General features: G+C 40.5%; 1 protein-coding gene across 1 annotated transcript; it reads right to left on the bottom strand.

The window, feature by feature from the left end:
* Nucleotides 1-5367: 5367 nt before the first annotated feature.
* On the bottom strand, nt 5368-26897 carry LOC132984661 (uncharacterized). The gene is made up of 13 exons (XM_061051533.1): nt 26447-26897; nt 24424-24738; nt 22851-23138; nt 22595-22669; nt 20314-20628; nt 18132-18419; nt 17894-17950; nt 10084-10398; nt 9234-9521; nt 8906-9052; nt 7466-7491; nt 6986-7057; nt 5368-6588 (listed from the first exon to the last, which is right to left on the bottom strand). The coding sequence occupies exons 1-13, from the start codon at nt 26490-26492 to the stop codon at nt 6490-6492; spliced, it is 2331 nt and encodes a 776-aa protein (XP_060907516.1). The 5' UTR covers nt 26493-26897; the 3' UTR covers nt 5368-6489.
* Between the last annotated feature and the right edge of the window lie 240 nt (nt 26898-27137).

The raw sequence follows: 27137 nt of genomic DNA, 5'->3' as shown, positions 1-27137 counted from the left end.
CGCAATGGCCTACAGCGTATCCAGGGCAAACCTGAGGAGGGGCATCATCAAGGCCAAGCACTGCTACAAGCTGAAGGTAGAGGAACACTTCTCCAACTCCGACCCCAGACGCATGTGGCAGGGCATCCAGGCCATCAGTGATTATAAACCCAGCAACTCCCCCCCAATAACCACAGATGTCTCCTTCCTGAACGAGCTAAATCACTTTTATGCTCGTTTCAATAGAGACAACAGGGAGACGCAGACCACGACCAGACCTCCTGCAGACAACCAGCCCCTCTCACTCACCTCCACAGACGTCCACGCTGCACTGAGCCGGATCAACGCTCTAAAGGCTGCTGGTCCAGACTGCACCCCCGGGCACGTGCTTAGAGCATGTGCGGAGCAGCTCACTGGGGTTTTTACGGACATCTTCAACCTGTCCCTCGCCCAAGCAGCTGTGCCAGCATGCTTCAAAGCCACCTCCATTGTCCCAGTGCCGAAACACTCCAGCCCGACAGGCCTGAAGGACTACCGCCCTGTAGCACTCACACCCATCATAATGAAGTGCTTTGAGCAACTGGTCCTAGCACACCTGAAAAACTGCCTCCCACCCACACTGGACCCATACCAGTTTGCCTACCGCAGCAATAGGAGTACAGAGGATGCAGTTTCCACCGCGCTGCACTCTGTGCTCACACATCTGGACAATAACAACACATACGCACGAATGCTGTTTGTTGATTTTAGCTCAGCATTCAACACTGTCATCCCCTCCAAGTTAAACACTAAACTCGGAGACCTGGGCTTCAACACCTCCCTCCGTCACTGGATAATGGACTTTCTGACCAACAGACCCCAGTATGTTAGATCAGGACACACCTGCTCCACCACCATCACACTCAACACAGGCGTACCACAGGGCTGTGTGCTGAGCCCATTCCTCTACTCCCTCTTCACCCACGACTGCAGACCTGTACATGGATCCAACACCATCATCAAGTTGGCAGACGATACAGCGGTGATTGGCCTCATCAGCAACAACGATGACACAGCCTACAGGGAGGAGGTACAGCATCTGGCCGCCTGGTGTGCTGACAACAACCTGCTCCTCAACACCAACAAGATGAAGGAGCTCATCGTGGACTTCAGGAGAGAAAGAGGAAGCCCGCACAACCCCATTCACATCAACGGGATGGCTGTTGAACGTGTCTCCAGCTTCAAGTTCCTGGGGACCCACATCGCAGAGGACCTCTCCTGGGCCACTAACACCTCCAGTCTGGTTAAGAAGGCTCATCAACACCTCTTTTTCCTGAGGACACTGAAGAGACACCACCTGTCTTCAGCTGTACTGAGGAACTTCTACCGCTGTGTGATCGAGAGCATCCTGACCAGCAGTGTCACAGTCTGGTACGGAAACTGCTCTGTCACAGACCGTAAGGCGCTACAGCGGGTGATAAAAACCACCCAGTGCATCACAAGGTGTCCACTTCCTGCCATTGAGGATGTCCAAAGAAAACACTGTCTGCGGCGAGCTCACAGCATCCTTAAAGACTCCTCCCACCCTGCCCACAGACTGTTTACCCTCCTGCCCTCCGGTAGGCGCTTCAGAAGCCTCCGGACCAGAACCAGCAGACTGAGGAACAGCTTTTTCCCCAGAGCTGTCTCTCTACTGAACTCTACCCCCCGAACTCTGAACTCTGTCTCTCTCTCTCTCTCTCTCTCTCTCTCTCTCTCTCTCCCTCCGGAACTCCGCCCCCCACTGACCCCCCTTCCCCTGCACATCACCTCACACCCATCCCCCACCACTCCTCCTGGTCATACACACACATCTCTCATCCACCTGTATTATTGTATTATAGTATGTTCATATCACCTCAATAAGTTATCGACCTGTAAAATATGTCCATATTCTGTATATTATCTGTAAACTAGTATAGCATGCTCACTGCACCTTAATCTGTAGAATTATAATCTGAAGAATATACTTATATTTATAGCATTTATTTATATTTATAGCATCCCATTAATCCAGCCATATACAGTATACCCAATAATTCACTTTTTTTAGTCTACATCTGTAAATTTTGTAATTACTTGTACATAGCACAGATTCTTGCACTTTCTGCTTATTTGCACTTCTGGTGAGATGCCAAACCTCATTTCGTTACTCTATACTTGTATATGTGTAATGACAATAAAGTTGAATCTCATCTCATCTCATCTGATGCATCCACAAGAGAAAAACTCTGATCCGGAAGACATCTGCCAAAAGTGTTCACGTTTCAATAATTAATGTATTAATTTGTAATATTACTTTAATAGCCAAATTGACTACATAAAACCCCAACATTGCTTTAGGTAAAATTAAGTTTCCTTCTGTAGCATGTCTGGTTGAGTAGGTGTGTGTTTCTGAGCTGAAAGTTAAATTTTTTAATGACATAAATTGAGACAGTGATAGTCGTGTAGGCATTCAAAAACAAATGTAGTCAAGTGCAGCCAAAAATTTCAAATTTATTGAACAAAAGGTCTAAAGGTGAAACTAAAACTTACTTTCAAAGTCCAAAAGAAACAACTATTGTCCCAACATGAAAGTCCATGAAACAGGTGAAAAACACAAGGAGCCATGAGGAAAATCAACCATGGAATACAGGAACAACAGGGAAAGTCTGATAATGAACTGACACAGGAGGGAAGAAGCAGAGACTAGTCCACACGAAGGCAGGATTTTTTTTGAACAGAGGTTTTCCTCCTCTGTAATAACAACCTGGCATTTGCCCGATTGCCCAAGATCCGTAGAGAGCCTAGAACAATCTGTGAGATCTAGTACAGGGGTGGGCAGACTCGCGGGCCACAATGGCTTCTAAAATTTGACAGAAAGGCCGGGCCAGGAACAGATCGATGGAGTGTTTGTGTGAACTAATATAAATGACATGTAAAAGCCATTACATGAAAGGATTTGGCCTTTAACAGGTAGCAAAGCATGAATATGCAAGGCTCATTGTACAAATTGATTTCCAAATGCATTCAATTTTAATAAAAACAGTAGAGAAACTCACGTTCAGTTTCAGTGGGAACAGTGTTGTTGATCTCCCTTTTTCTTTCAGCTCCCACACTCGTTGAAACACTTTGCCCAAACTTAACCAGCGGACACGAGAGTGGTACAGTAAGTCCTGATGATCCGCATCAGTTTCCTCCAGGAACATAATAAACTGACGATGCTGAAGTCCCCTTGCTCGTATAAAGTTAACAAGTTTTACAACTGGATTCACGACATGATTAAGCTGCAGTACAGACTTACACAGAGATTCCTGATGGATGATGCAGTGAAGGAAAATAACATCCTGGTCAGGGTTTTCCTCTTTCACTTTATCCTGGATTCTTTTCAGCAGCCCAACATGTTTTCCAGTTCAATTTGGCGATCCATCCGTTGTGACATTGGCAAGTTTACTCCAAGGTAGCTTCATTCTCTCGATGACAGCAGACACCTGGTTATACAAGTCCTCTCCTCGTGTTTTTCCTTTCAGGGACTCCGTGGTCAAAAACTCCTCCGTTATCTCAAAACTGTCATTAATCCCTCGGATAAAAATTAGGAGCTGAGCAGTGTCTTTTATTACTTTCATCCAGCGCTAGTGAATATAACTTAAAGGACTCAGCCTTTTTGTTTAATTCGCTGGCTATATCTTCATCAATCAGTTCCACACGGTGAGTCACAGTCCTGCGTGATAAACTGATTTTTTCAAACTGGCCTTGGCTCTCCGGACACAAGAGACTGCTGTCTCTACCACGCAGTCTTTTAAAAACTCGCCTTCGGAGAAAGGCTTGCTAGCCTTTGCTAATTTGAATGCCAGCAAAAAACTTGCCTTGGTAGTTGACTCTTGAATCGCAGTTTGTTGGTGAAAAAAATGTTGCTGAGTCTGTAAATTATCCTTCAACCTCTGAGCCGCAGCCGCCCGTTCTTGCGGGGACTGCTTGCTAGCGTAGTTAGCATGCTTCGTAGCAAAGTGACGGCTGATACTGTACTCTTTGAAAACTGCGACAGTTTCTTGGCATATCAGGCATACAGCCGTTGATCGGACTTCAGTGAAAAAATATTTAGTTGTCCACTCTGTATTAAACACTCGGCATTCACTGTCCACTTTTCTTTTCTTTGATCCGCTCATTTTTACAGAAGGGCTCATACGGGTTCATAGGGCAAAGCGAAAAAGTGAAGAAGGGCGTAATATACCACACTCTGAAGTGCGCCATCTATTGGGGAAATGCGGGCATTACAGGGGAAAACAAACAAGGTTTAATTATAACAAAATTTAATTTAATAATAATAGAAGTTGGACAAGTTCGGCGGGCTGGATTAAAAAGCCCAACGTATAGTATATGTATAAAGTACATATAAAGTATAAAGTATATGTATAAAGTCATTATAACGTATAAATTATAACGTATATATTATAACGTATATATTATATATATATAATATATATATATATATAATATATATTATAACATTATAACGTATTAATTTAATTTATATACCCAACGTATAAAGTATATGGCCCGCGGGCCGTAGTTTGCTCATGCCTGATCTAGTAGAACAGCGCCTATAATTCTCAATACTTAAATTTCTCTCAGCCAGTCATCTGTCATCCGAGTCAGAGCAGTAGCTGTCGAGCAGCCCTCTCTATTTGCGTGATGAAAAGCGGTGGTCAAATTATTTCTGAGAAAAAAACCTTTAAAGGTCACATATCATGCAAATTACACTTTACCATGGTTTTTTAACCCTGGTATGCTTTTGCCTGCTCATATTTTTCAGAAAATGTATGCTTAAACAGGCGATTTGGAGGTTTTCCCTCCATGACATCACGAAGAGTGGCAACCCCTCCCCCAGGTGGGTGACACTTGCTAGAAAGGCTCAATACATGCCTGTTAAACTGGCTTAATCATGGGGTTGTAGTTGTTATAAAGAGGTGTGTGGATCGGTTGGTGAGCTACGAACGCAACATCCACAATGCAACGGTGGTGTGATCGGGTGTGAAAAGAATGAGGAAGTTCTATAGTTCTTTTTCTCTATTTGTTCTATTTGTAAACGAGGTGTCCACTGACAGGGCAATGAACGATATGCCAGACAGCATCCCCCAAGTCCTATCAACAATAAGAATACACCAGGTTGTCACTACCTCTCCAGGACAGGTGTAGTACTGGGAAACAAGACCAGTAAAAGTAAAATGATTCACATTTTGTTTGTGTCTAATCTGGTGGGAAAAGAATGAGGAAGTTTTAAAGTGTCTTGTGCTGATGAGAGCTACAGGAAATTTGATAGAAGAGCTGTGACTCAATAAGCAGTAACTGTCTCTTTCGTAATTTCTTAAAACCACAACACAAGACAAATGATACATTTGAACATCTTTAACGTGGACAAAGAAAGATGGACTCCATTGTAGGATGGACTTCATAAAATAAAATAAAAAACACCTGTATTAATGGCACAGGAAATTTAAACAGAAACATAAAGATCACATTTGGATACAGAAAAATACAAGTTAGTAAACAAAGTTTAAAAATCAGTGGCACATTTTTCACAAGTTACTCAAGTTACAATTGACTTTCCCAAAGCAATGACTGAGTGATTTAAAGGAACAAAGTCACTAGGTAAGAGAGCTTAATAAATCAGAGTGTCGTCTGCTTAGAAAGATTGTTGTCATGAATGACTAAACAAAAAAACTAAGTCCAACAAAACTGTACAAAACAATTCAATGTGCCATATTAATACTGAGAAGGTTTAAATACAGTAAGAAAACATAATTTATTGTGTTAGTCCGACTGAAACTGGACTTTGAAAATGCATGTCAACATGTTAGTCAAACTGAAATTGTCTAACGAAAAGTCTAATTTCTCAAAGTTGGACCAACACATGGAGACAGTGTGGTTGGGAGTCATTGATTTCTTGCCTGTGTACGCCTCAATTAGACCAAAACTACATATCTTGTGCATTATTGTGAAAATAAAAACAAAAACATAGTTCAAGAGATTACGTGTGTTCTGCTTCTACCGTTTCTGTTTTGGCTGGTGTGTTCTTTTGTGATGTTCAAATGCCACTATTTGGATAGGCCTGATAGTGTGCACAACATTACCTCCAGGGACAATGGGGCTCCGCAGTTCTTAATTTGGGGGTCGTGGGCTGAAAAGTTTGGGAATTACTGGACTAGCATAAACGCATAGCATAGCAAAGGTCGTGTTCTCGTACGCCTTCAGATATCATTATAAGCACAAGGGATAGCGTGCATCACATTTGTTCCAGATGTAATGTTAGGAGCATGTACAAAAAATACAGAGCTGTAAAGTTGTCCATTTTTTCACAGTTTGACATACCACCATTTTGCTGCATGCTAACTCGATGGCATGGTTAGAAAGGTTGAATAGTAACCAGCTGAAAGGCTGCATATCATTTCCTACCATAGCGGAGTTTGACACTGTAAATACAGAATACACTATGTGGGAAGAGTTTCCTGTGATTTATTTTAGTTTGCTGACAGTACTGTACAGACTGCTGTGATCATCATCTGCCTCGTTCCTCGCTGAAGACTTGACTGTAGAATAGGTCACCTCCTCTTCCTTTTCAACAGGAACGAAAGAAGAGTATTTAGAAATCATTTTCACAATCGGCTACACAAATAGCTAAATAACTGTATTTTGTGGTTAGCCTTTTCTTGTTTTTCTGGTAAGTCATTGGTTTAAATTTACTTAATCACAGTAATAAAAAAGAAAAAACAGGAACTCGGAACTCGGAATTGAAAGGCTTCTGTCCTCCTTCCACCACATTTATCAAAACACTTATAACAGAATCATTAATCACAGAACCCAACTCTAGCTTACTTTAGCTGTATGAATATAAAAGAAAAATGTTTATCTTGTGTTATATTTTCCAAAATAACATCCTAATGCACATTTGTTCAATCTAAAATGTCAACATTTGTCAGTTTTGTGACTTAAAACATTTCAAGTCTCTTACCTTCTTCCTAAAAGACTTCTGTTGTTGACTGTGGCTCAAAGTAACGTAGGTCAGATCACTCTCCGGCTCATTCTGACGGAAAACAACACAAAGGTTAACAGAATGCGTTAGTGAGGAAGAAGTGACATTGATGAGTAAGGCGCTGTTCCAAAAGTTGACCTATTTCTTTTTCAACTGAGAGCGCTGTGGGTTGCCTTATTCAAGCTTTAATTGGCTTGAATAAAAAAGACTGGTAAATACAACCAATTTTAATTCTTAGCAAGAATAGAATTCAAACTAGAATTGTCTGTTTGAAAAGAAATAAATAAATTAATGAAACACACTGAAAAGATTCTGTAAATTTTTTGCTTGATCAGCTACATCATTTTGCAATAAAAATTTTGTGTAAGTACATACATTATATTTAAGAGTATTTTAGTATTGGACATGTAGCTCAGTTGCAATTTCTCTGTTATTGTTTGAAATTTAAAAAATACTCACAGGCTGTTGGCTTGGTGTTTGAACATCTGAAAAAAAGATTTAAAAAATATATAGTTGTCAAATATTATACACTAAACACAACAGATTTTCATTTTAACCAAATATGAGAAACCTTTGAACCGACATTTTAGCCATAAAGCTGGAAAAACAATCTCCCAGTCATATTTGAATAATTAAAGGTAACCTTATATTTTAATGACTGGGCTCAAAGTGTTTATTTTATAGTAGAAAGCATAGCCGTGCTGTAGTACAGGCTGCACTATTGATCATATTAATCACATAATTTCTTATCATCACAAATTATAGCATAGTGTAGCGTAGCATAGCATGACTCGTAGCAATAATATCCCAGCATATATAGGAAATTATAGCATAGAAAATCACTGAGTAGCATTGCACATATGGACTATTGTCACATAGTAGAACTCATCATAGCGTTTTATAAACAAATCAAATCAAACAATAGCATAGCATATCCGTTATTTAATAGCATAGCAAAACATATATGTCAGCATGAACTAGCATATCATACCATTATATAACATAACACAGCCTAGCATAGAAAATAGCACAGCATAGAAAATCATACCATATAGCCTCTACTTTGTATCATAGCACAGAACAGTCTGGCTTATCTTACCACAGCATAGCATAGCATATGATAGCAGATCATATCATAACTAATTATAGCTTAGCTTAGCATAGCATTTGTACAACATATCCAAAACGGCAAAAAAGGAGCAAACTCAGGCAGGAGTAAATGTGCACGACCACAAAAAGACGACAAGAAAACATTGTTGTACTGAGACCTTTTTGTGTAAAAACAAACAAAACGTCCTGTATATAAGGGGCATTTCCCCTCACCCCCACATTCCTCAGACTCCGTGTGCCCCATGCACGTCAGCGCTGCCACTCTAGTCAATTCTCCTATTTTGCAGCAAGAGCCACGGCCCATCTCTTGAGCGTGCCACCAGCGCCACTACGCTCTGCTAGGTTTCAAATACGCTGCAAGTCTATTTACGCTGGACTATGTGGAATGCATTCTTTGTTGATCTATATGCTGCTGCTCTACCCAGATGATACATACTTTGAAGGCCATGCGTATGCTGACTTTTCTATAAGTAAGAGATAAGAGATAAGATAAGATAATCCTTTATCTATCCCACAATGGGGAAATTTACAGTGTTGCAGCAGCAAAGAGCAAAGATTGCAAACAAAAAGTGAACACAGTACAATTTAAATATAAATAAATAAATAAAAATAAAAAATGTACAAAAAATAGAGATACCACAATATAGATTTTAAAAAAGTGATTTAAAAAAATAGTACAACATATAGCAAAGCATAATATAGCATAAAGCACATAAAATCGGATTACATTCATACCTGAACCTCACATGAATCACAGTGCTTAAAAAAAACAGCTACAGTGTCACTGACCTTCAGTTACTTTGGCTCTCTTCTTGTATTTGATTAGAAAAGCAGCCATGACAACCAGCAGAAACACCACCCCGACCAACACACCGACGATGATGAAGGTTTGTTTGGCATCAGAGTCAAAGCCAGTGTTAGGACCAGGATCAGGATCTGTGATCAGAGGATTGAGTTTAATTACAACATATACAATCCACTTGTTTTCTCAAAATACATTATCAAGGACATAAGACTACTTGATTACAATCCATTTACAGAATATTGAACATGTTTTGGGTCATATTTAGATTTTCTTTTTGGTCTTTATAGACTCACTGATCCTACATGGTCCTACCTGTGAGGTCAGGTGGGTAGTCGGCCTGTATCTCCACTTTATTCCTCTGAACAAACTGGCAGGTGAATTTCCTGTTGTCTCCACTCTGATTCTTCACCTTCAGACGAAAGACGCAGTTTGTACCTCTGGAAAACTTTTGGACACCTTCAGTAACCTCAGTTCTGGTCTTGTCCAACCAGCGGAGGCCGTTTGGTTCACAAGGGGGACGATTGTTGTATCTCAACAGAGAGCACTCTAATGTGACTTCACTGTTCATCGTTTGATCAGAGTCTGCTGGAAGCTGAGAGACTGAAAGACAAAAATAACTCAGTTAAATGTTTTTCACATCCGCTGAAAAGTCAGTACTTTCCTTAAAACACCCTGATATGTGTCTGTTCATCTTCAGTCCCTTGTCAAAAACCACAATCTAGATCCTCTGTTTGTTCTAACTATATGCTTCCTTTTCTGTCTAACCTATTTAAACAAAATAGACTTAACACAGCATGGAGTACAAATGTATTACAAACCAAAACCAGAACACTTTCCATGCTGACAACCCGGACCCCCTGTGTTCAGATTCTACATTCTTATGTAAAGACAAATAATACATTAAGAGATTAAGCTCAATTGCAAATCCATTTTCAGTTTTCAAACGCTTGTGGGAATCTAAAAAGTGATAACCATAAGAAGGGAGAAGTTAAAATCCAGGTTTTTAAAATAGTTTATCCAGATATCAACTGGTTACACCAACACATTCTGTAAGCCTCAGAGGATAAAGCACAGTTAAACAAAGGCTGATGTGTTCTTAGGTTGAGCAAAATGCAATATTTCATCCAGAACAAAAACATGCCAAAAATGATCTTTCTATTACCTGTCAGAAGACTTAGATACACAAGGACATCAAAATCCAACTGCTGGTCCAGCCGACACGTGTAGCGACCAACATCCTCAGCAGTGATGTGTTTAATGACCAAAGAGCAGTCTGAGTCCACACTCAGCCTGTCAGCTCGGGGTGACTTCTCCTCAATATTTTCACTCTTCGCCACTAAAACTGTCCCTGGTGAATCTCCGTTATAAAGCCATGACATCCTGGAGCACTGCTGAGGTCCATTTTCAGTGCCACAGGGCAGAGTGACATCTTGATCAGGGTGGTAGAAGCGATCGAGCTCTTCTTGACTGTTGCCCACTGGAAAACAAAAAAGGAGAACTGTAAGAATTAAATTAACAATAAAATATCTCTCTGGAGAGAAATAATTCATCTAAGGTTTTGTTTTTATTTTGTTTTAAAAAAGGAACAAAAGACCATAAATAACCATGTGACACCAACATCAGCTGTGTCACTTCCACTTATCCTCCTTTGCACACTGCTTACATAACTGTTTTATTATAATGTTTATATCAGCACCCTTTGCACTCCTCATCGCCGCACTATTGTCTTATGTAGGCTTGTATTTATTAGTGTATTGGTTATTTTTAGCTTTCAAATGACGTCACCATAGACTGTAAATATTAATGTTTGAAGCTTGAGTGATGTCACCCATCTGTTCCTGCAGGGGGCACCAGAGGCTCAAGCTGGAAATCCTGTCTCAGTCTAACTTTCAGTCAACTTAAAGACAGGCTGAAAGCTGGAGCTCAGACAGGTTTTAACAAACGGTTACATCGCCCCCAACTGTCAATCATGTCAGCTGCGTGCCTAACTTTGGATAACACGTATCATTTATGAGTTGTAAAAAAATTCACCCCCCAAATGTGCCGCTATATATATACCTTTTGGGACCTTTAGTTTCCCCTGAACTTAAAATTATGAATCGATATGATCTTTAGAATTGCCTCTTAGGCTTTTAATAGTTGTTGTTTTGATGTGTGTGCTCTCAACCAGGAAGCAGATGTTTATTTGTTTGTTAATTTGTGGATTCAGAGCTGACGTCATAATGAATGATTGGTTGCAGGCTTGTAGCCACCTCCTGTTTAAGATGTTAGAAGAACTCTTTGCCTGATGAAGGTCCGGTACCACTAATACATTTTAGTCAGGAATACTCTCGTCATAGATTTCACCATTTATTACACCTATGGTTACAGTTGTATTTGGCGGTGTTGTATCTGTTCTTAGCTCTCAGCAGTATCAGTGCAGCATGCCACAGATCTTTGCTGAGAGCGCAAACATTTCAACATTTCAACATAAAAACCGTAATCTGTAAGAGCAGAAGTATTAACTATGTTTGTTTCATCTTTTGCAAGTGATGGTAAGACATTTAAATAAAATGTTTTATCATTTGTCACACTTCATTTTTTAATTTTCTAAAACTGATTTCAAAGATAATCACCAGTTTTTCAGTAACCATATCCTTCTGATCCTTAATAGCTACGAAAAAACATGAACACTTATCAAATTATCTCGACTCAGGAGACTTTATAAACCACAGGAGTAATGGAGAGTACACATATTATTTATATTTCCTTAAGTACATCTGCTGACCTCTGATTATATGTAATAATCTCTCCAAAAAAAGGAATTCTACCCTTCTCACAAAACTTTTGATCAACTTTTAAAGTCCTAAAAGAGGCCTATTAAGGGGTGCCGTTTGCCTAGGTCGTGGAGGCGTAAGAGAACAAAAATAGATCTTAAAAAAGAGGCATGATAATAATGTTTCTTGTAGTCATGTCACGATAAGTCAAAGTACAACATGTATTTAAAAAGAAAAGAGCTTTACCTTCAAACAGAAGAGCAAAAACAATGATTAGTTCCAGTCGATCCATTCTCTGTCCATTCTCTGTCAGCGCTCGTTTGCTCTGACTTTAAACCCACATTGATCTGATGTGAGGCAAACGCTGCAGTTTCCTCTTTGTGGTTGAACTACTGTGTTAAAATAACTTTCAAGCAACTGCCTCTCCTTCCATCGAGCTTGTCGCAAGGCCCACAAGCTTTCATCATCAACTTGTTCCTCTTAACAGACTTCTCACGACACGCGCGAGGGGAGGGGGGACAGAGGTGTCAGATGAACAGACTAACCAATAATGAGCATTTCACTTCCTTTTATGATGAAGTTGTTAAACTGAAAAACTCAAACAGAAGTAATATAATGTTTTAAATAAGTGAACATGCATTTAAAGTCATCAAACAAAAATAAATCATAAAGTCTGTCCTGTGTAAATGTGTCTCTGAGTCCTGACTGTCTACAATGAGGGAGAAGCTCGAGTCCCGCTGGCTGTGTTGTTGTCAGAGCCGTGTTTACATGGACGGGACGGCCGGCTCCTCCCCTTGTGTATGATAGCCTTTTTAGGGTGGTTTCACAGTAGGGACCCGGGCTCGGATCCGAGTACACTTGACCCGGAAGTCCGGTTCATTTGATCAGTGTGAACACAAACGTCCTGTACTCGGGTGCTGCGCACGAATCTGCTTGAAGAGGTGTTCTCGGGCACGTTTCATGTGTACTCGAGCTCAAACAAGGAAGTGGACGGCTGTATGACGTCATTCTAAACGGCTGCCGTGGCTTCAAAATCCGTCGTATCCGCACAGCAAGGGCCTGTGTTGTCCTCTGAGCGGGAAGAAGGAAGAGGGTCGTTGTTGGCATCTCAGAAATAACAAAAAACATCCACAGTTAGCAGGGGGGACTCGGTCTGCGAGTGGTTGCCATGGTTACTTCTTCTTTCTGCTGTTTGGAAGCCAACTCTGAGCATACTGCCGCCTGCTGTATCGGACTGTGTACATACACAAGTGTACTCGGGCACGGAAGTTACTAATGTGAAGACAGAATAGCGGGGTAGAGGGGGGGGGGGGGGGGGGTAAGGCACTGTATGAAACAATCATACCAAGGACTAGAGAAAAGAAGAATATACTCACTGCTTATTTTAATTGTCAAGTCAGCGTTTTTAGATCACGCTCCTTCTGTGTCAATTCACATGCAACGTGAAGCTACGAGCTAACTAAAGAGCGCTAACATTAGCATGCTAACACAACAATGCAGGCCACAGGCAATTGCAGCTCGAGCCAAAGACAATTTTGTCCGCCGCCTGCGCTAAAGGCGGGTGGAGGGGGGTTGGAGGTGTGTCACCGGAGGAGAGCGGAGGCTTCAGTATGGAGGAGGCGTGGCCAAACAGCAGTTTGTTTTGGTTTCATGCTGGTGCTCAAAAAGTCGCACATTCTTCCTTTAACAGATGATCCAAGACGGGATTATTTTATCTTTAAACATAAACATCAGGGTCTCTGTTTATACTTTTATTTTATCCTTGCTAAATATATATTTCATTAAGCTGTAACTGGATAGTTGAGCGTTTTTGTATCATCCAAAGTGTTATTTTGGATGATTGAAGAACTGCTCTGAAAATTTTCAGCCTTTAGTTTGCAAAGTTTTCTGCATTAAATCCTGTATCAGAGTATAATATGACTGATGATTATACTATCAAGTTTTTTAGGTAAGTCCCCCTTTCCTTCCACCTGTAGCCCTGTCTGGCTGCTGGCCTAAAGAAATACAGCACAGATAATGAATACACCCCAGTGTGGACTATTTATCTCACAGCGTAGGGTAATGGAAATGTTGTTGTTTCCATTCCCTCATGTGGGTGTAATCAAAAGAGGAAGTGACACGTTTGGTAAGAAGCATGCTCGACCTGTGGGCAAATATTAACTGGAAACATGAACTACAGCTGAGAATGGTGATGAAATCATTCTTTTTGATAAACACTGAGCAGTGTGAGAGAGACGTAATCACTAGTCTCCAGAGCCCGTCCCATAGACAATAACAATATATGTTACCTCTTTTTTTTCTTTTTTTTTTACGCCTGTAAACACAACATTCAAAACGGGGCCCCTCCTCCTGGGCTCATCGCGACGTGGTGTGTACTTGTACTGCTTGTAGCTACAATGCAAGCTACCGCACCGCATGCTAGCTCAAGCTAACCACCAGTGTTTGGCACCCGCTCGTCCAACAGAAAGCAGACCAAGTACACGTCTTCCGGTTAAGGCTAACACAAGATTCACCCTCATTTCTAAATGAGCTAGGTCCACGGCCATCATATTCAGTTTGAATCGTGTCCAAGCACTGAATTGAATCCACTCCTAAACTCACCTGCGCATTAGGAAACACATCAGCTCCCCGCCCAGAAACTCTCCGTGTCATCCAAAAGAAAGCATCAAAATCCAGACTGACTCTATCTTTAACGATGTGACAGCATTCAAAAACTCAAGAAGAAGTTCTGTATTTTATGAAAAGCTTGTGTAGAGTGTCTCAGGGAATACTTTGTTTCTCTAGTTTCAATAATTAGAGAACATCAGGTATCCAGTGTGTAAAGGAGAGTAAGTGTGTGCTATTCATCAGAGTGATATTTAAAAACTAGCGAACAAAGTGACGACCACAACACAGCCGGCCTCAGCCTTTGAAAGTACGAGTGTGACTGGAGGGGTGGGCAAACCTCTTTAGATAGGGATCAGGTAATGTGTCCTGTTTTGTTGTTTATGACTTACTGCCTAATTCCACCAAATGCGTGCTTGGTGGATGAACTACAGCAGTTATGCAAGGCTTCTATTTTTGCAGGATAGCGGTGCACGGTGCATCAATTTACCACAGAACAGATGGAGAGGGAAGTTAAAACACCCAGTTTATTTTCAGAATCAAACACTCCATTTTGATGGTTGGGAGCCAAGACCATATGTGTGTTTGTTGCATGGTTTGTTGTTGTGTTTATGAGGGTTTTATACGGTTTTATATCACATACATTGTATTATCTCGCGGCGTTACGAGGGAATCGTAATGATGAGGGAGCCCAGAGCCGTAATTGAAACGAAATGAACACGTATCTGATGGAGGTTCTGTTAACTTTGTTCAATGTTATGTTTTAAAGAGCTCTCACACAAACAGAAATTGTTCATAAATGTTCAGTTTATTGCAGGATTTTAAGGCCGCTTTTGACAAAATCTTTGTTTACATACAGACAAACAGCAAGCGCCTATACTCTGGCTTTGTTGCACTATAAGCTACAACTTTTGTATCTGTATAAACTTGATCGTCACTTTATATGAATTGTGCAGATATTAACTGCTCTATGACTGCATATCAGCCTTATACCTTCTTTTTCCAGGATATGATTAACCACCATATTTGACTACCCTTACTCGTTTCTTTTTCTTAACTGTTTTCTTTATAACTGACCATTTATCATACTACTTTATTTAAATGTAAGTTTCCCCTGAGCACGAAATAATAATAATAAAAAACAACAACAATAAACGTCACAATTTGCTTCAAACACATTTATAAAAATATAACTTTCGAGGTGGACTTCAGAGACAGTATGACAGCGTGCTAGCTTAGCTAACAGGCTGCTAACTAGCCAACAGGTTATTTCCTTAGATTCAGTCGATGTTGATTGTGAAGTAAACCTTTTCTAGTTTTAAGACATTGTGAGCTATGTTAGTTTCCTAAAATATGGTTATATATTATATACAGTCAGATTGTCTTCATCATTTTGATATTCTCCAAACACATATTTCAAACTACTGGATGGTGAAAAAACATCATTAGTTTCTCCTCCATCGCTACAGGTAGTATCCATCAGTGAAGAAATGCACTTCCTTAGGTTTGACACTAGGAGGCATCATCTGTGTGAATATATATACAGTATATACATTTTAAAAGTTGTATTAGACATACTTTATTAATCCCTGAGGTGAAATATGGGTTAGACATGCTACTCACACACACGGGCGCGAAATACAAACATGCACCAACCGGACCTCAGGACAGGCATTAATGGAGATTTGTCAGATTACAAGCATTTGTATGCAATTTTCTAAGGACTTAAAATTGTGACTTTGCACAAACATCTTGGTTTTAGAGTCCTTAAAGAATCATGCTAAGAAGATTCATATGTTGCCAAATTTTGTTGGATAAGTCAGTACCTCAGGAGGGACACCCCAGTTAAAACAGTCTGGACACGCCCCTGTATCTGCTTGTTGTTGGCACTGTAAAATTCTGACATATTTAAATTTGAAGAAGTAAAAAAGACTATTGTATCTTAAACATAAAATAATCATCCCTACAGGAGCTTTGTATCTAGTTGAGTATTTACTAATTTACCAATAATATTTATTTGAAAATCCTGAACTTTAGCTTGATTAAGATGAGATTTTTGATCATATTGTCTTATGTACGGAAGCCCTAAGTGGACATTTACATATTTATTTTTTTGACTCTGTTTTTCTGATGATTCGTTATTTCCAATATTTTTCCAAGATCTCGTCTTATTTATGTCGATATCTCTAAATAGCAACTCTGTGATATGGAGTTAATTTGTCAAGACCTCAAGAAAACGACTGTAATTCACTCATATCAAAAAAAACCCAGACATGTTATCCCTTCTGTTCTTTCGCCTGCTATTTGTGTAGTATGTTTAGTTGTTGCATTATTTCTATATTTTGTTTTGCTTGGTGATCGGGTAACACTGTAGGCACCTGAGGTTATATACTGTAGGTAGATTTGCAGCTCTAGAGGACCAGCATGCACCTGGGTGGGCCCATGGTTTAAAGCAGCAGGAGCCATGATTTTCTTTTTTGTTTGCTTGCTTGATTTTGGATAAAATTATATAGAAATGTTGATCCCTTGCATGGACAAAGGACTTATTTTGTCTGCATACAGCACATCCCTGCAGTGCCTCAGTGACCATCTGATTATGTTTGATTTAAAGGTTATTAACATTTCTTGGACAATAGCCACTAAAATCACATTCATGTCATTTTAACTCAAAGCTTGGATCGATCAGAAGAATGACTCCGATGACGCTCGACGTTCTTGTGAGTTAAAGTTGGTCTGGAAGTTGTTGATCAGTGCACTTCAGCAGCAGGAGGGCGTGCTTCTACATTTTCATAGGTGAGTTCGATGACGTCCTCATCATCTTCCTCATGCACCTGTGAAATAAAACACAACAAGTGAGAGTCTGAGAAAAATGTGTCAACAGAGCAAACTGCAGCGTCCATGGTCTCAGAAGCATCATCAAAGTCAAAGGAATCCTTACATTACATTTTTCAAATCATTCAAGTTAGCTTTCAACTTACATTGTTTCCTTTGTGCAGTGATTTGATGTAGCCTGGAAATAAAGTTTAAAAAAAAGCAGTATTAATGTTCTATACATTATTCATATTATCCAGTCGTATCAAATTCATGCCGTTTGTTTCCTTACCTCTGAGGCTGAAGACCAAAGCTGTGGTCACGATCATTAAGATGAGGGCTGAAAAACGCAGAGCCAGCATGATGTAGCTCAGAGAAAACCAGAGTGAGGCTTATGAGAAGAAAAAAACAAACAGTCGATGAGTTTCTGCAAAAAGCTAAATAGCCAGTTTTTCAGGGAAGAAGATTATTTAATTATTTGAAATATCAATACATCTGTTAAGAAAAATTATTTAAAGCCACAACAACTTTGTTTTTGTTTCCTCACATCATTCCTCTACTCTGAAAATCTGGTGCACACAGTAAATTAAAACAGTTAAAGAGGATGGTAAGAAGTCACTCGTGGACGTAAGCTGTCAGGGAGTTTTTAAAAGGGAAAAAACTCCACTCCTACGCCGATGACACACAGCTCTACTTCAGCACCAAACTCACCCCCACTTCCCACTTTTCGCTTGAGTGATGCCTCCTGGAAAGAGAGTAAATGTTTTTTTTCTTATGACTTAAATATAGTAAGTTAGTAACCTTTAGTTGGTGGACCAGGATTAGAACCAGGATCATGATTAGAACCAGGATCAGGATCTGTGATCAGAGGATTGAGTTTAATTACAACGTATACAATCCGCTTGTTTTCTCAAAATACATTATCAAGGACATAAGACTACTTGATTACAATCCATTTACAGAATATTGAACATGTTTTGGGTCATATTTAGATTTTCTTTTTGGTCTTTATAGACTCACTGATCCTACATGGTCCTACCTGTGAGGTCAGGTGGGTAGTCGGCCTGTATCTCCACTTTATTCCTCTGAACAAACTGGCAGGTGAATTTCCTGTTGTCTCCACTCTGATTCTTCACCTTCAGATGAGAGACGCAGTCTGTACCTCTGGAAAGCTTTTGGACACCTTCAGTAACCTCAGTTCTGGTCTTGTCCAACCAGCGGAGGCCGTTTGGTTCACAAGGGGGACGATTGTTGTATCTCAACAGAGAGCACTCTAATGTGACTTCACTGTTCATCGTTTGATCAGAGTCTGCTGGAAGCTGAGAGACTGAAAGACAAAAATAACTCAGTTAAATGTTTTTGACATCCGCTGAAAAGTCAGTACTTTCCTTAAAACACCCTGATATGTGTCTGTTCATCTTCAGTCCCTTGTCAAAAACCACAATCTAGATCCTCTGTTTGTTCTAACTATATGCTTCCTTTTCTGTCTAACCTATTTAAACAAAATAGACTTAACACAGCATGGAGTACAAATGTATTACAAACCAAAACCAGAACACTTTCCATGCTGACAACCCGGACCCCCTGTGTTCAGATTCTACATTCTTATGTAAAGACAAATAATACATTAAGGGCCAGATTTACTAATCTCCCAATTAAAGAGTACTAAATTGCGTGTTCACTCCAAAAGTTTGCACGTTTGGTTGGTTGGCGTTTTGCGGGTGATCTACTAAGAACATTTGCGTGAATGACACCAGGTGCAAACCTTATGGAGGCGGTACTATTTAAGTTAGTTTTTTGCGTGTTCTACTGGTTTACATCATGGAGAGTTTGGACAGAAAGCAGGATGACTGCAAGCGCAAAATAGGTATCAGTGAGAGGCAAATAAACGCACAATACTTTCGAGTTATAGGAGATAAATCTGAATATTACAAAGTAAATTTTGGTTATAAGAAAACATCGGCATTAAACAGGGCCTCTCTTTTCTTCCCTTCATCTTAAGAATGAAGTGTCATACATTGCGCAGGAGGTGTGAGCTGTGTCCTCTGTGGCACAGGAGCGCTCTACACATGGGCCGTTGTTGCGCACCAGACAGCTGGCCAGCGCTGTGTCTGATCGAACATAAATGCCCTGGAAAAAGGTATCGAAGACGGGGGTACAAACGGTGGTGAGGTCCCCCAATCAAAGCGTCCTACAGAGTAGCAGCAGCGGGCTTTAGAAGGAGGTGAAGCGCATTATGGAGAGGAGCGCACGAGCTGGGGGAGAGACGCGCAACACGAGAAAAAGGAAATCCCCAGTTTGAAATATAATGTTGGCGAAAAGAGGGAAATAGGAAGACTGAAATGTCAATGTTGAAATTCTATACAATGCAGAGGCTGTGAATGTTCAGTTTTCTTTGGCTGTAGGCTTTGGCAACAATAGCCTGTAGTTTAATCATGGTGTTTCTCTTCCCGATTAGAATATTGAATCAAATTAAAAAATAAATGTATGCCATTTATTTTTCTGTCATTTGAAACATGTAAACACTTGTGAGGAAAAACGCGATCTTTATGCCTTCTTTTGTTGAGCCTATGTCTCCTCCTAACTTCAATAACAGCAGCCTGTTGTGTGTAACACTGGTCTCCTGGGTTAGCACGTTCTTTTCAAAGGTGTTAAATACAGACACCGTCATGAGGCTTGGTAAATCACAATGCGTGTACTAACTTAACTTGTTTGCATTTTCTCCTCCCAGTATTTTGCACGTTAGGGCAGAAACGCCCCATGTTGCATATTCATTAAGGCAAACGTACTAAATGGTCTGTGTGTTTTGCTCATTTGAAAGACGCAATCCTCACTGCGCACTGTTAGTAGATTAGATAGCACTTTTTTTGCTGGTGGTATCAAGTTTGCACACGTTTTAAGACACGCAAACCTTTAGTAAATCTGGCCCTAAGTGATTAAGCTCAATTGCAAATCCATTTTCAGTTTTCAAAACGCTTGTGGGAATCTAAAAAATTGATTATATTATTATATAGATTATATATTTATTGATAATAAAAAGGGAGAAGTTAAAATCCAGGTTTTTAAAATAGTTTATCCAGATATCAACTGGTTACACCAACACATTCTGTAAGCCTCAGAGGATAAAGCACAGTTAAACAAAGGCTGATGTGTTCTTAGGTTGAGCAAAATGCAATATTTCATCCAGAACAAAAACATGCCAAAAATGATCTTTCTATTACCTGTCAGAAGACTTAGATACACAAGGACATCAAACTCCACCTGCTGGTCCAGCCGACACGTGTAGCGACCAACATCCTCAGCAGTGATGTGTTTAATGACCAAAGAGCAGTCTGAGTCCACACTCAGCCTGTCAGCTCGGGGTGACTTCTCCTCAATATTTTCACTCTTCGCCACTAAAACTGTCCCTGGTGAATCTCTGTTATAAAGCCATGACATCCTGGAGCACTGCTGAGGTCCATTTTCAGTGGCACAGGGCAGAGTGACATCTTGATCAGGGTGGTAGAAGCGATCGAGCCCTTCTCGACTGTTGCCCACTGGAAAACAAAAAGGAGAACTGTAAGAATTAAATTAACAATAAAATATCTCTCTGGAGAGAAATAATTCATCTAAGGTTTTGTTTTTATTTTGTTTTAAAAAAGGAACAAAAGACCATAAATAACCATGTGACACCAACATCAGCTGTGTCACTTCCACTTATCCTCCTTTGCACACTGCTTACATAACTGTTTTATTATCATGTTTATATCAGCACCCTTTGCACTCCTCACCACCGCACTCTTGTCTTATGTAGGCTTGTATTTATTAGCGTGTTGGTTATTTATAGTGTTCACATGACATCTTTTAAGGTGTTTTTTTTTTAACATATGAAAGACAGCTGTTGATAATTTGTGATGCACTGACTAACGAGGAGATGAGCCCAGCTTTACTTCAACAGAATTGAATTAGAGAAAGAAAACCCAGAGAGGAGGAGATTGTGGAGTTAAGCTGTGAAGACGCTCCACTGTCTCTGTGAGGGAACAAAAGAATCTCCTCATCCTTACAACACATATCGTGTCAACTTCATCCACATATTTCTGCCTTTTAGCGGACATTACTAACTTAAAGTGACAGCTGACAGTCATCCTGATATTATCATTAACACACGTTACAGAGGGGAGCTGATAAGCACGCGTATCTGGTAGAAGCTCTGGGGGTTTGAGTCCGACCCGTAGCCCCTCACTCCCGACTCTCTGTCCTCTAACTTTCCTACTCTCTATCCGCTGTGCTCTCAAATGGAGGCGTAAAGGCACAAAAATAGATTTTAAGAAAATAGGCTTTACAATAGTGTTTCTGGTAGTAATATTTCCCACTATAGTTTCTATAATAGAGTCATGAAAATATCACGATAAGTCAAAGTACAACATGTATTTAAAAAGAAAAGAGCTTTACCTTCAAACAGAAGAGCAAAAACAATGATTAGTTCCAGTCGAGCCATTCTCTGTCCATTCTCTGTCAGCACTCGTTTGCTCTGACTTTAAACCCACATTGATCTGATGTGAGGTAAACGCTGCAGTTTCCTCTTTGTGGTTGAACTAATGTGTTAAAATATCTTTAAAAAACTACCCTTCCTCCCAACGAGCCTATCGCAGGGCCCACAAGCTTTCATCATCACCTTGTCTTAACAGACTTCTCAAGAAACACGGAAAAAACAAAAGTTTCACAAAATGTCGACGTGTCAGATGAACAGACTAACCAATAATGAGCATTACACTTCCTTTTATGGTGAAGTTGTTAAACTGAAAAACTCAAACAGAAGTAATATAATGTTTTAAATAAGTGAACATGCATTTGAAGTAATCAAACACAGATCAGATCATCTTTAAAGTAAGGATGTGCAACGTTTGACACATAAGTGGTTTCCATGGTTGCTTCTTCTTTCTGCTATTTAGAGGATTTGCAAACCAACTATACTGTCACCTGCTGTAATGGACTGTGTACTCGGACATGGAACGATGTTAATTATGTGAATGCAGACCAGCGGGGTAGAGGGGAGGGGGTGGTCAAGCACTGGGCGTCATCCTGGCCTCAACTCTCTAATTCCACTCCCACATCAAATCCGTCACTAAATCTGCTTCTTCCATCTAAACAATGTATCTGGACTCCGGCCATCACTCTCTGACTCCATGGCAGAAAACCCTCACCCACGCCTTCATAACCTCCCGTCTGGATTAGTGTAACAGAGTCCTGTAGCTATTTTCCTGACAATTTTTTTCGGTCACCTATTAACGGGCGCTGTTGCTTTTTGATCGTGTACACTCACCTTCTGCTCTGCGCTCTACTCTGCAGTAAACGCAGCGCACACCGTGTCCTTTCTGAAATGTCTTTAACTGTGATGTATGACAAGACATAATGATGCCATGTCCCTGTTTGGTGTAGAGAAGACTTTTTGTTTGAGTGATGCCTCCTGGAAAGAGAGTAAATGTTTTTTTTCTTATGACTTAAATATAGTAAGTTAGTAACCTTTAGTTGGTGGACCAGGATTAGAACCAGGATCAGGATTAGAACCAGGATCAGGATTAGAACCAGGATCAGGATCTGTGATCAGAGGATTGAGTTTAATTACAACATATACAATCCGCTTGTTTTCTCAAAATACATTATCAAGGACATAAGACTACTTGATTACAATCCATTTACAGAATATTGAACATGTTTTGGGTCATATTTGGATTTTCTTTTTGGTCTTTATAGACTCACTGATCCTACATGGTCCTACCTGTGAGGTCAGGTGGGTAGTCGGCCTGTATCTCCACTTTATTCCTCTGAACAAACTGGCAGGTGAATTTCCTGTTGTCTCCACTCTGATTCTTCACCTTCAGACGAGAGACGCAGTCTGTACCTCTGGAAAGCTTTTGGACACCTTCAGTAAACTCAGTTCCGGTCTCGTCCAACCAGCGGAGGCCGTTTGGTTGACAAGGGCGACGATTGTTGTATGTCAACAGAGAGCACTCTAATGTGACTTCACTGTTCATCGTTTGATCAGAGTCTGCTGGAAGCTGAGAGACTGAAAGAAAAGAATCAATAATTCAGTTAAAAAATATTTGACATCCGCTGAGAAGTTAGCGACTTACTTAAAAGATCCATTCAAATTTCTATTCTGCTTTGTGGATTTTGAACAAAGAAATCATGAATTGATTGGAAAGAAGAAAAAAAAAATTCTCAACAAACCAAACCAGGAATAAAATGTTCAAAAGAAACATTTCAACTTGATTTATCAGTAGTTAATATGCAAATCACTTTAGTTTAAGCAGATGGGACTTTGTCAGGATCACATCTTTTGATGTTTTTGCAGCTTAGAGGGTCCCTAAAGTTTAGGTCTGTCCCCTGTGACAGAGAGGCCTTCAGTATGAGGAGTTTGTGTTAATGAAAGAGGTGTCTCCATTACTACTACTGTAGATAAATGATGGTATCTGTTAACCCTCTGGTTTAGCTCCTGATCAGTGGCTACAGCAGAGCTGTGGGTTAATGAGAGGGATCAGTTTGAAGACTCCTAGTAGTAGTACTCCTTAGTTCAGACCCAGGCCAGGGCCAGAGTTGAGGAGTGGCTGAAGCAGAGCTGTACCAATTTCAAACATTGTCTCTCCTTTCTTGAGTTTGTAGTTTCTAGTAGGAATCTGAACCAGCAGATGGAAGAGGAAGTTTAAGCTCAGATGTTTTGAAGCCCATCTGTCAGATAATAACTCATGTGTACCGAGATGGAGCGCAATGCAATATTTCTGTCCCAAAAACATGCAAAAATTATCTTTTGGTAATCATGGAAGATAAACATGCTTGTGACACTTAGAAACACAGATACCTCATAAAGATAGGCATCATAAACCAGCAGACATGTGCAGAGACCCACATCCTCAGCAGTGATACCTGCCTTAGTTTTAGCTTCACTGCACTGGTTGCCAATCTCTTTTAGAATGATTTAAAAATTTGACTGACAACTTCTGCTTTTAAAGCCAGCCTTAAAACTAATTTTAGCTGACAGATCATTTAATCAGAGCTCCGGCGTGCAGATTTGAACTCTCCTGTTTTAATGTTTTTACCTTCATTAGTCTTTTTTTCTTTAACTGTATGTCTGAATCTTTGCTGTTTATGTATCTGTAATTGGAAACGTCTTTTTTAAATTACTTCTGTTCTTGACCCGTCTTGAAAAGTGCTCCACAAATAAAGTATAATTATTATTATAGGTTTATTGATCCAGGAAGAAGTCGAGGATTAGACCGTACTGATGTGTTCTTAGGTTGAGCACAAAAAAACATGCCAAAGATTATCTAGATAATCATAGAAATAAGACCTACCTGTCAGAATACTTAGAAACACAAGGACATAAAACTTGAACTCCTGTTCCAGCTGACACGTGTAGAAACCAGCATCCTCAGCAATGATTCGTTTAATGACCAAAGAGCAGTCTGAGTCTAAACTCAATCTGTCAGCTCGGGGTGACGTCTTCTCAATCTTTCCATCCCTTGCCTCTGAAAAAGTCCCTGATGAATTTCTCTTATAAAGCCATGAAATCCTAGAGCACAGTTGAGGTCCATTTTGAGTGGCACAGGGCAGAGTGACATCCTGATCAGGGTGGTAGAAGGGATAGAGCTCTTCTTCACTGTTGCCCACTGGAAAACAAAAAGGAGAACTGTATCAATCTTTGCACTCTGCTTCTATAATTATTTTATCACTCTTGTCTTATGTAGGCTTGTATTTATTAGCGTGTTGGTTATTTATAGTGTTCACATGACGTCTTTTAAGGTGTTTTTTTTTTAACATATGAAAGACAGTTGTTGATAATTTGTGATGCACTGACTAACGAGGAGATGAGCCCAGCTTTACTTCAACAGAATTGAATTAGAGAAAGAAAACCCAGAGAGGAGGAGATTGTGACAGTAGTGCCGTACTGTCCCTCGAGAGCATTGCGGTCCCGGAGTGCAGGCCTGCTGGTGGTACCTACAGTCTCTAAGTGTACTATGGGGGGTAAAGCCTTCAGTTATCGGGCTCCTCTCCTCTGGAACCGCCTTCCAGCCGGGGTCCGGGAGGCAGACACAGTCTGTATTTTTAAGAATAGACTTAAAACTTTCCTTTTTGATAAATCTTATAGTTAGGGCTGGTGCTGGTGTAGACCAGCTCTTAGTTATGCTGCTATAGGCTTAGACTACCGGGGGAACTGGCACCCTGAGCTCCTCTCTCTCTCTCTCTCTCTCTCTCTCTCTCTGTGCATATACAGTACATCATATTACTGCATGTATCTATCTATAAATCTCAGTCACTAACCACCTACTTTCCTGGGAGCTCTTGAGCTCTCCTAGGCTCCTCAAGATCGTCGGTTGACGGCTTGCCAGAACAACCCCCACCCCACCACTACCCCCTCCCCACCGGATCGTCGGTTGACGGCTTGCCAGAACAACCCCCACCCCACCACTACCCCCTCCCCACCGGATCGTCGGTTGGCGGCCTGCCAGAACAACCCCCCCACACCCCCTCCCCTCCCCAACGGATTGCTGATGGACGGTCTACCTCCCCCCACCCCCTTGCTCCCTATCCCTCTTCCTGCATCTTATCCCATCTCTCCCCCTATCCCTTTCCAAGCCCGGCGCAGTCTAGTCCTGTGAAGACTGTTTCGTCATGAGCCGGGGATCCGGCCGAAGATTTCTGCCTTTTAATAAGGCAGTTTTTTCTTACCACTGTAACTTTTGCTGCTTTGCTAAAGTGCTCATGATGGATAGGCCGGATCTTTGTAACATAACAATAAGTAAGGTCTTTTACCTGCTTTTTGTAACATAACAATGAGTAAGGTCTTTTACCTGCTTTTTGTAACATAACAATGAGTAAGGTCTTTTACCTGCTTCTTGTAAAGTGTCTCGAGATAACACTTGTTATGAGTTGACGCTATACAAATAAAAATTGATTGATTGATTGATTGATTGATTGTGGAGTTAAGCTGTGAAGACGCTCCACTGTCTCTGTGAGGGAACAAAAGAATCTCCTCATCCTTACAACACATATCGTGTCAACTTCATCCACATATTTCTGCCTTTTAGCGGACATTACTAACTTAAAGTGACAGCTGACAGTCATCCTGATATTATCATTAACACACGTTACAGAGGGGAGCTGATAAGCACGCGTATCTGGTAGAAGCTCTGGGGGTTTGAGTCCGACCCGTAGCTCCTCACTCCCGACTCTCTGTCCTCTAACTTTCCTACTCTCTATCCGCTGTGCTCTCAAGGCTAGGTAGTAATATTTCCCACTATAGTTTCTATAATAGAGTCATGAAAATATCACGATAAGTCAAAGTACAACATGTATTTAAAAAGAAAAGAGCTTTACCTTCAAACAGAAGAGCAAAAACAATGATTAGTTCCAGTCGAGCCATTCTCTGTCCATTCTCTGTCAGCACTCGTTTGCTCTGACTTTAAACCCACATTGATCTGATGTGAGGTAAACGCTGCAGTTTCCTCTTTGTGGTTGAACTAATGTGTTAAAATATCTTTAAAAAACTACCCTTCCTCCCAACGAGCCTATCGCAGGGCCCACAAGCTTTCATCATCACCTTGTCTTAACAGACTTCTCAAGAAACACGGAAAAAACAAAAGTTTCACAAAATGTCGACGTGTCAGATGAACAGACTAACCAATAATGAGCATTACACTTCCTTTTATGGTGAAGTTGTTAAACTGAAAAACTCAAACAGAAGTAATATAATGTTTTAAATAAGTGAACATGCATTTGAAGTAATCAAACACAGATCAGATCATCTTTAAAGTAAGGATGTGCAACGTTTGACACAGCAGAGCTGTACCAATTTCAAACATTGTCTCTCCTTTCTTGAGTTTGTAGTTTCTAGTAGGAATCTGAACCAGCAGATGGAAGAGGAAGTTTAAGCTCAGATGTTTTGAAGCCCATCTGACAGATAATAACTCATGTGTTCCGAGATGGAGCGCAATGCAATATTTCTGTCCCAAAAACATGCAAAAATATCATACACCATCCGACACGTGTAGAGACAAAGCGGCAACCT

Source organism: Labrus mixtus, chromosome 12 (assembly GCF_963584025.1).
Source record: "Labrus mixtus chromosome 12, fLabMix1.1, whole genome shotgun sequence".
Classification (NCBI taxonomy): Eukaryota; Metazoa; Chordata; class Actinopteri; order Labriformes; family Labridae; genus Labrus; species Labrus mixtus.
The sequence above is the reverse complement of the archived record's forward strand: the minus strand, read 5'-3'. Positions and strand labels throughout refer to the sequence as shown.

What these genes read in the sequence shown, in the direction of transcription:
- LOC132984661 (XM_061051533.1), bottom strand. Translation starts at nt 26,492, where the DNA reads ATGGCTCGACTGGAACTAATCATTGTTTTTGCTCTTCTGTTTGAAG. An exon ending in GTTTCTAAGTATTCTGACAG is followed by an intron (nt 23,139 to 24,423) that starts GTAGGTCTTATT and finishes CTTTTCTTTCAG; the next exon opens with TCTCTCAGCTTCCAGCAGAC. An exon ending in CTACCCACCTGACCTCACAG is followed by an intron (nt 22,670 to 22,850) that starts GTAGGACCATGT and finishes CTCTGATCACAG; the next exon opens with ATCCTGATCCTGGTTCTAAT.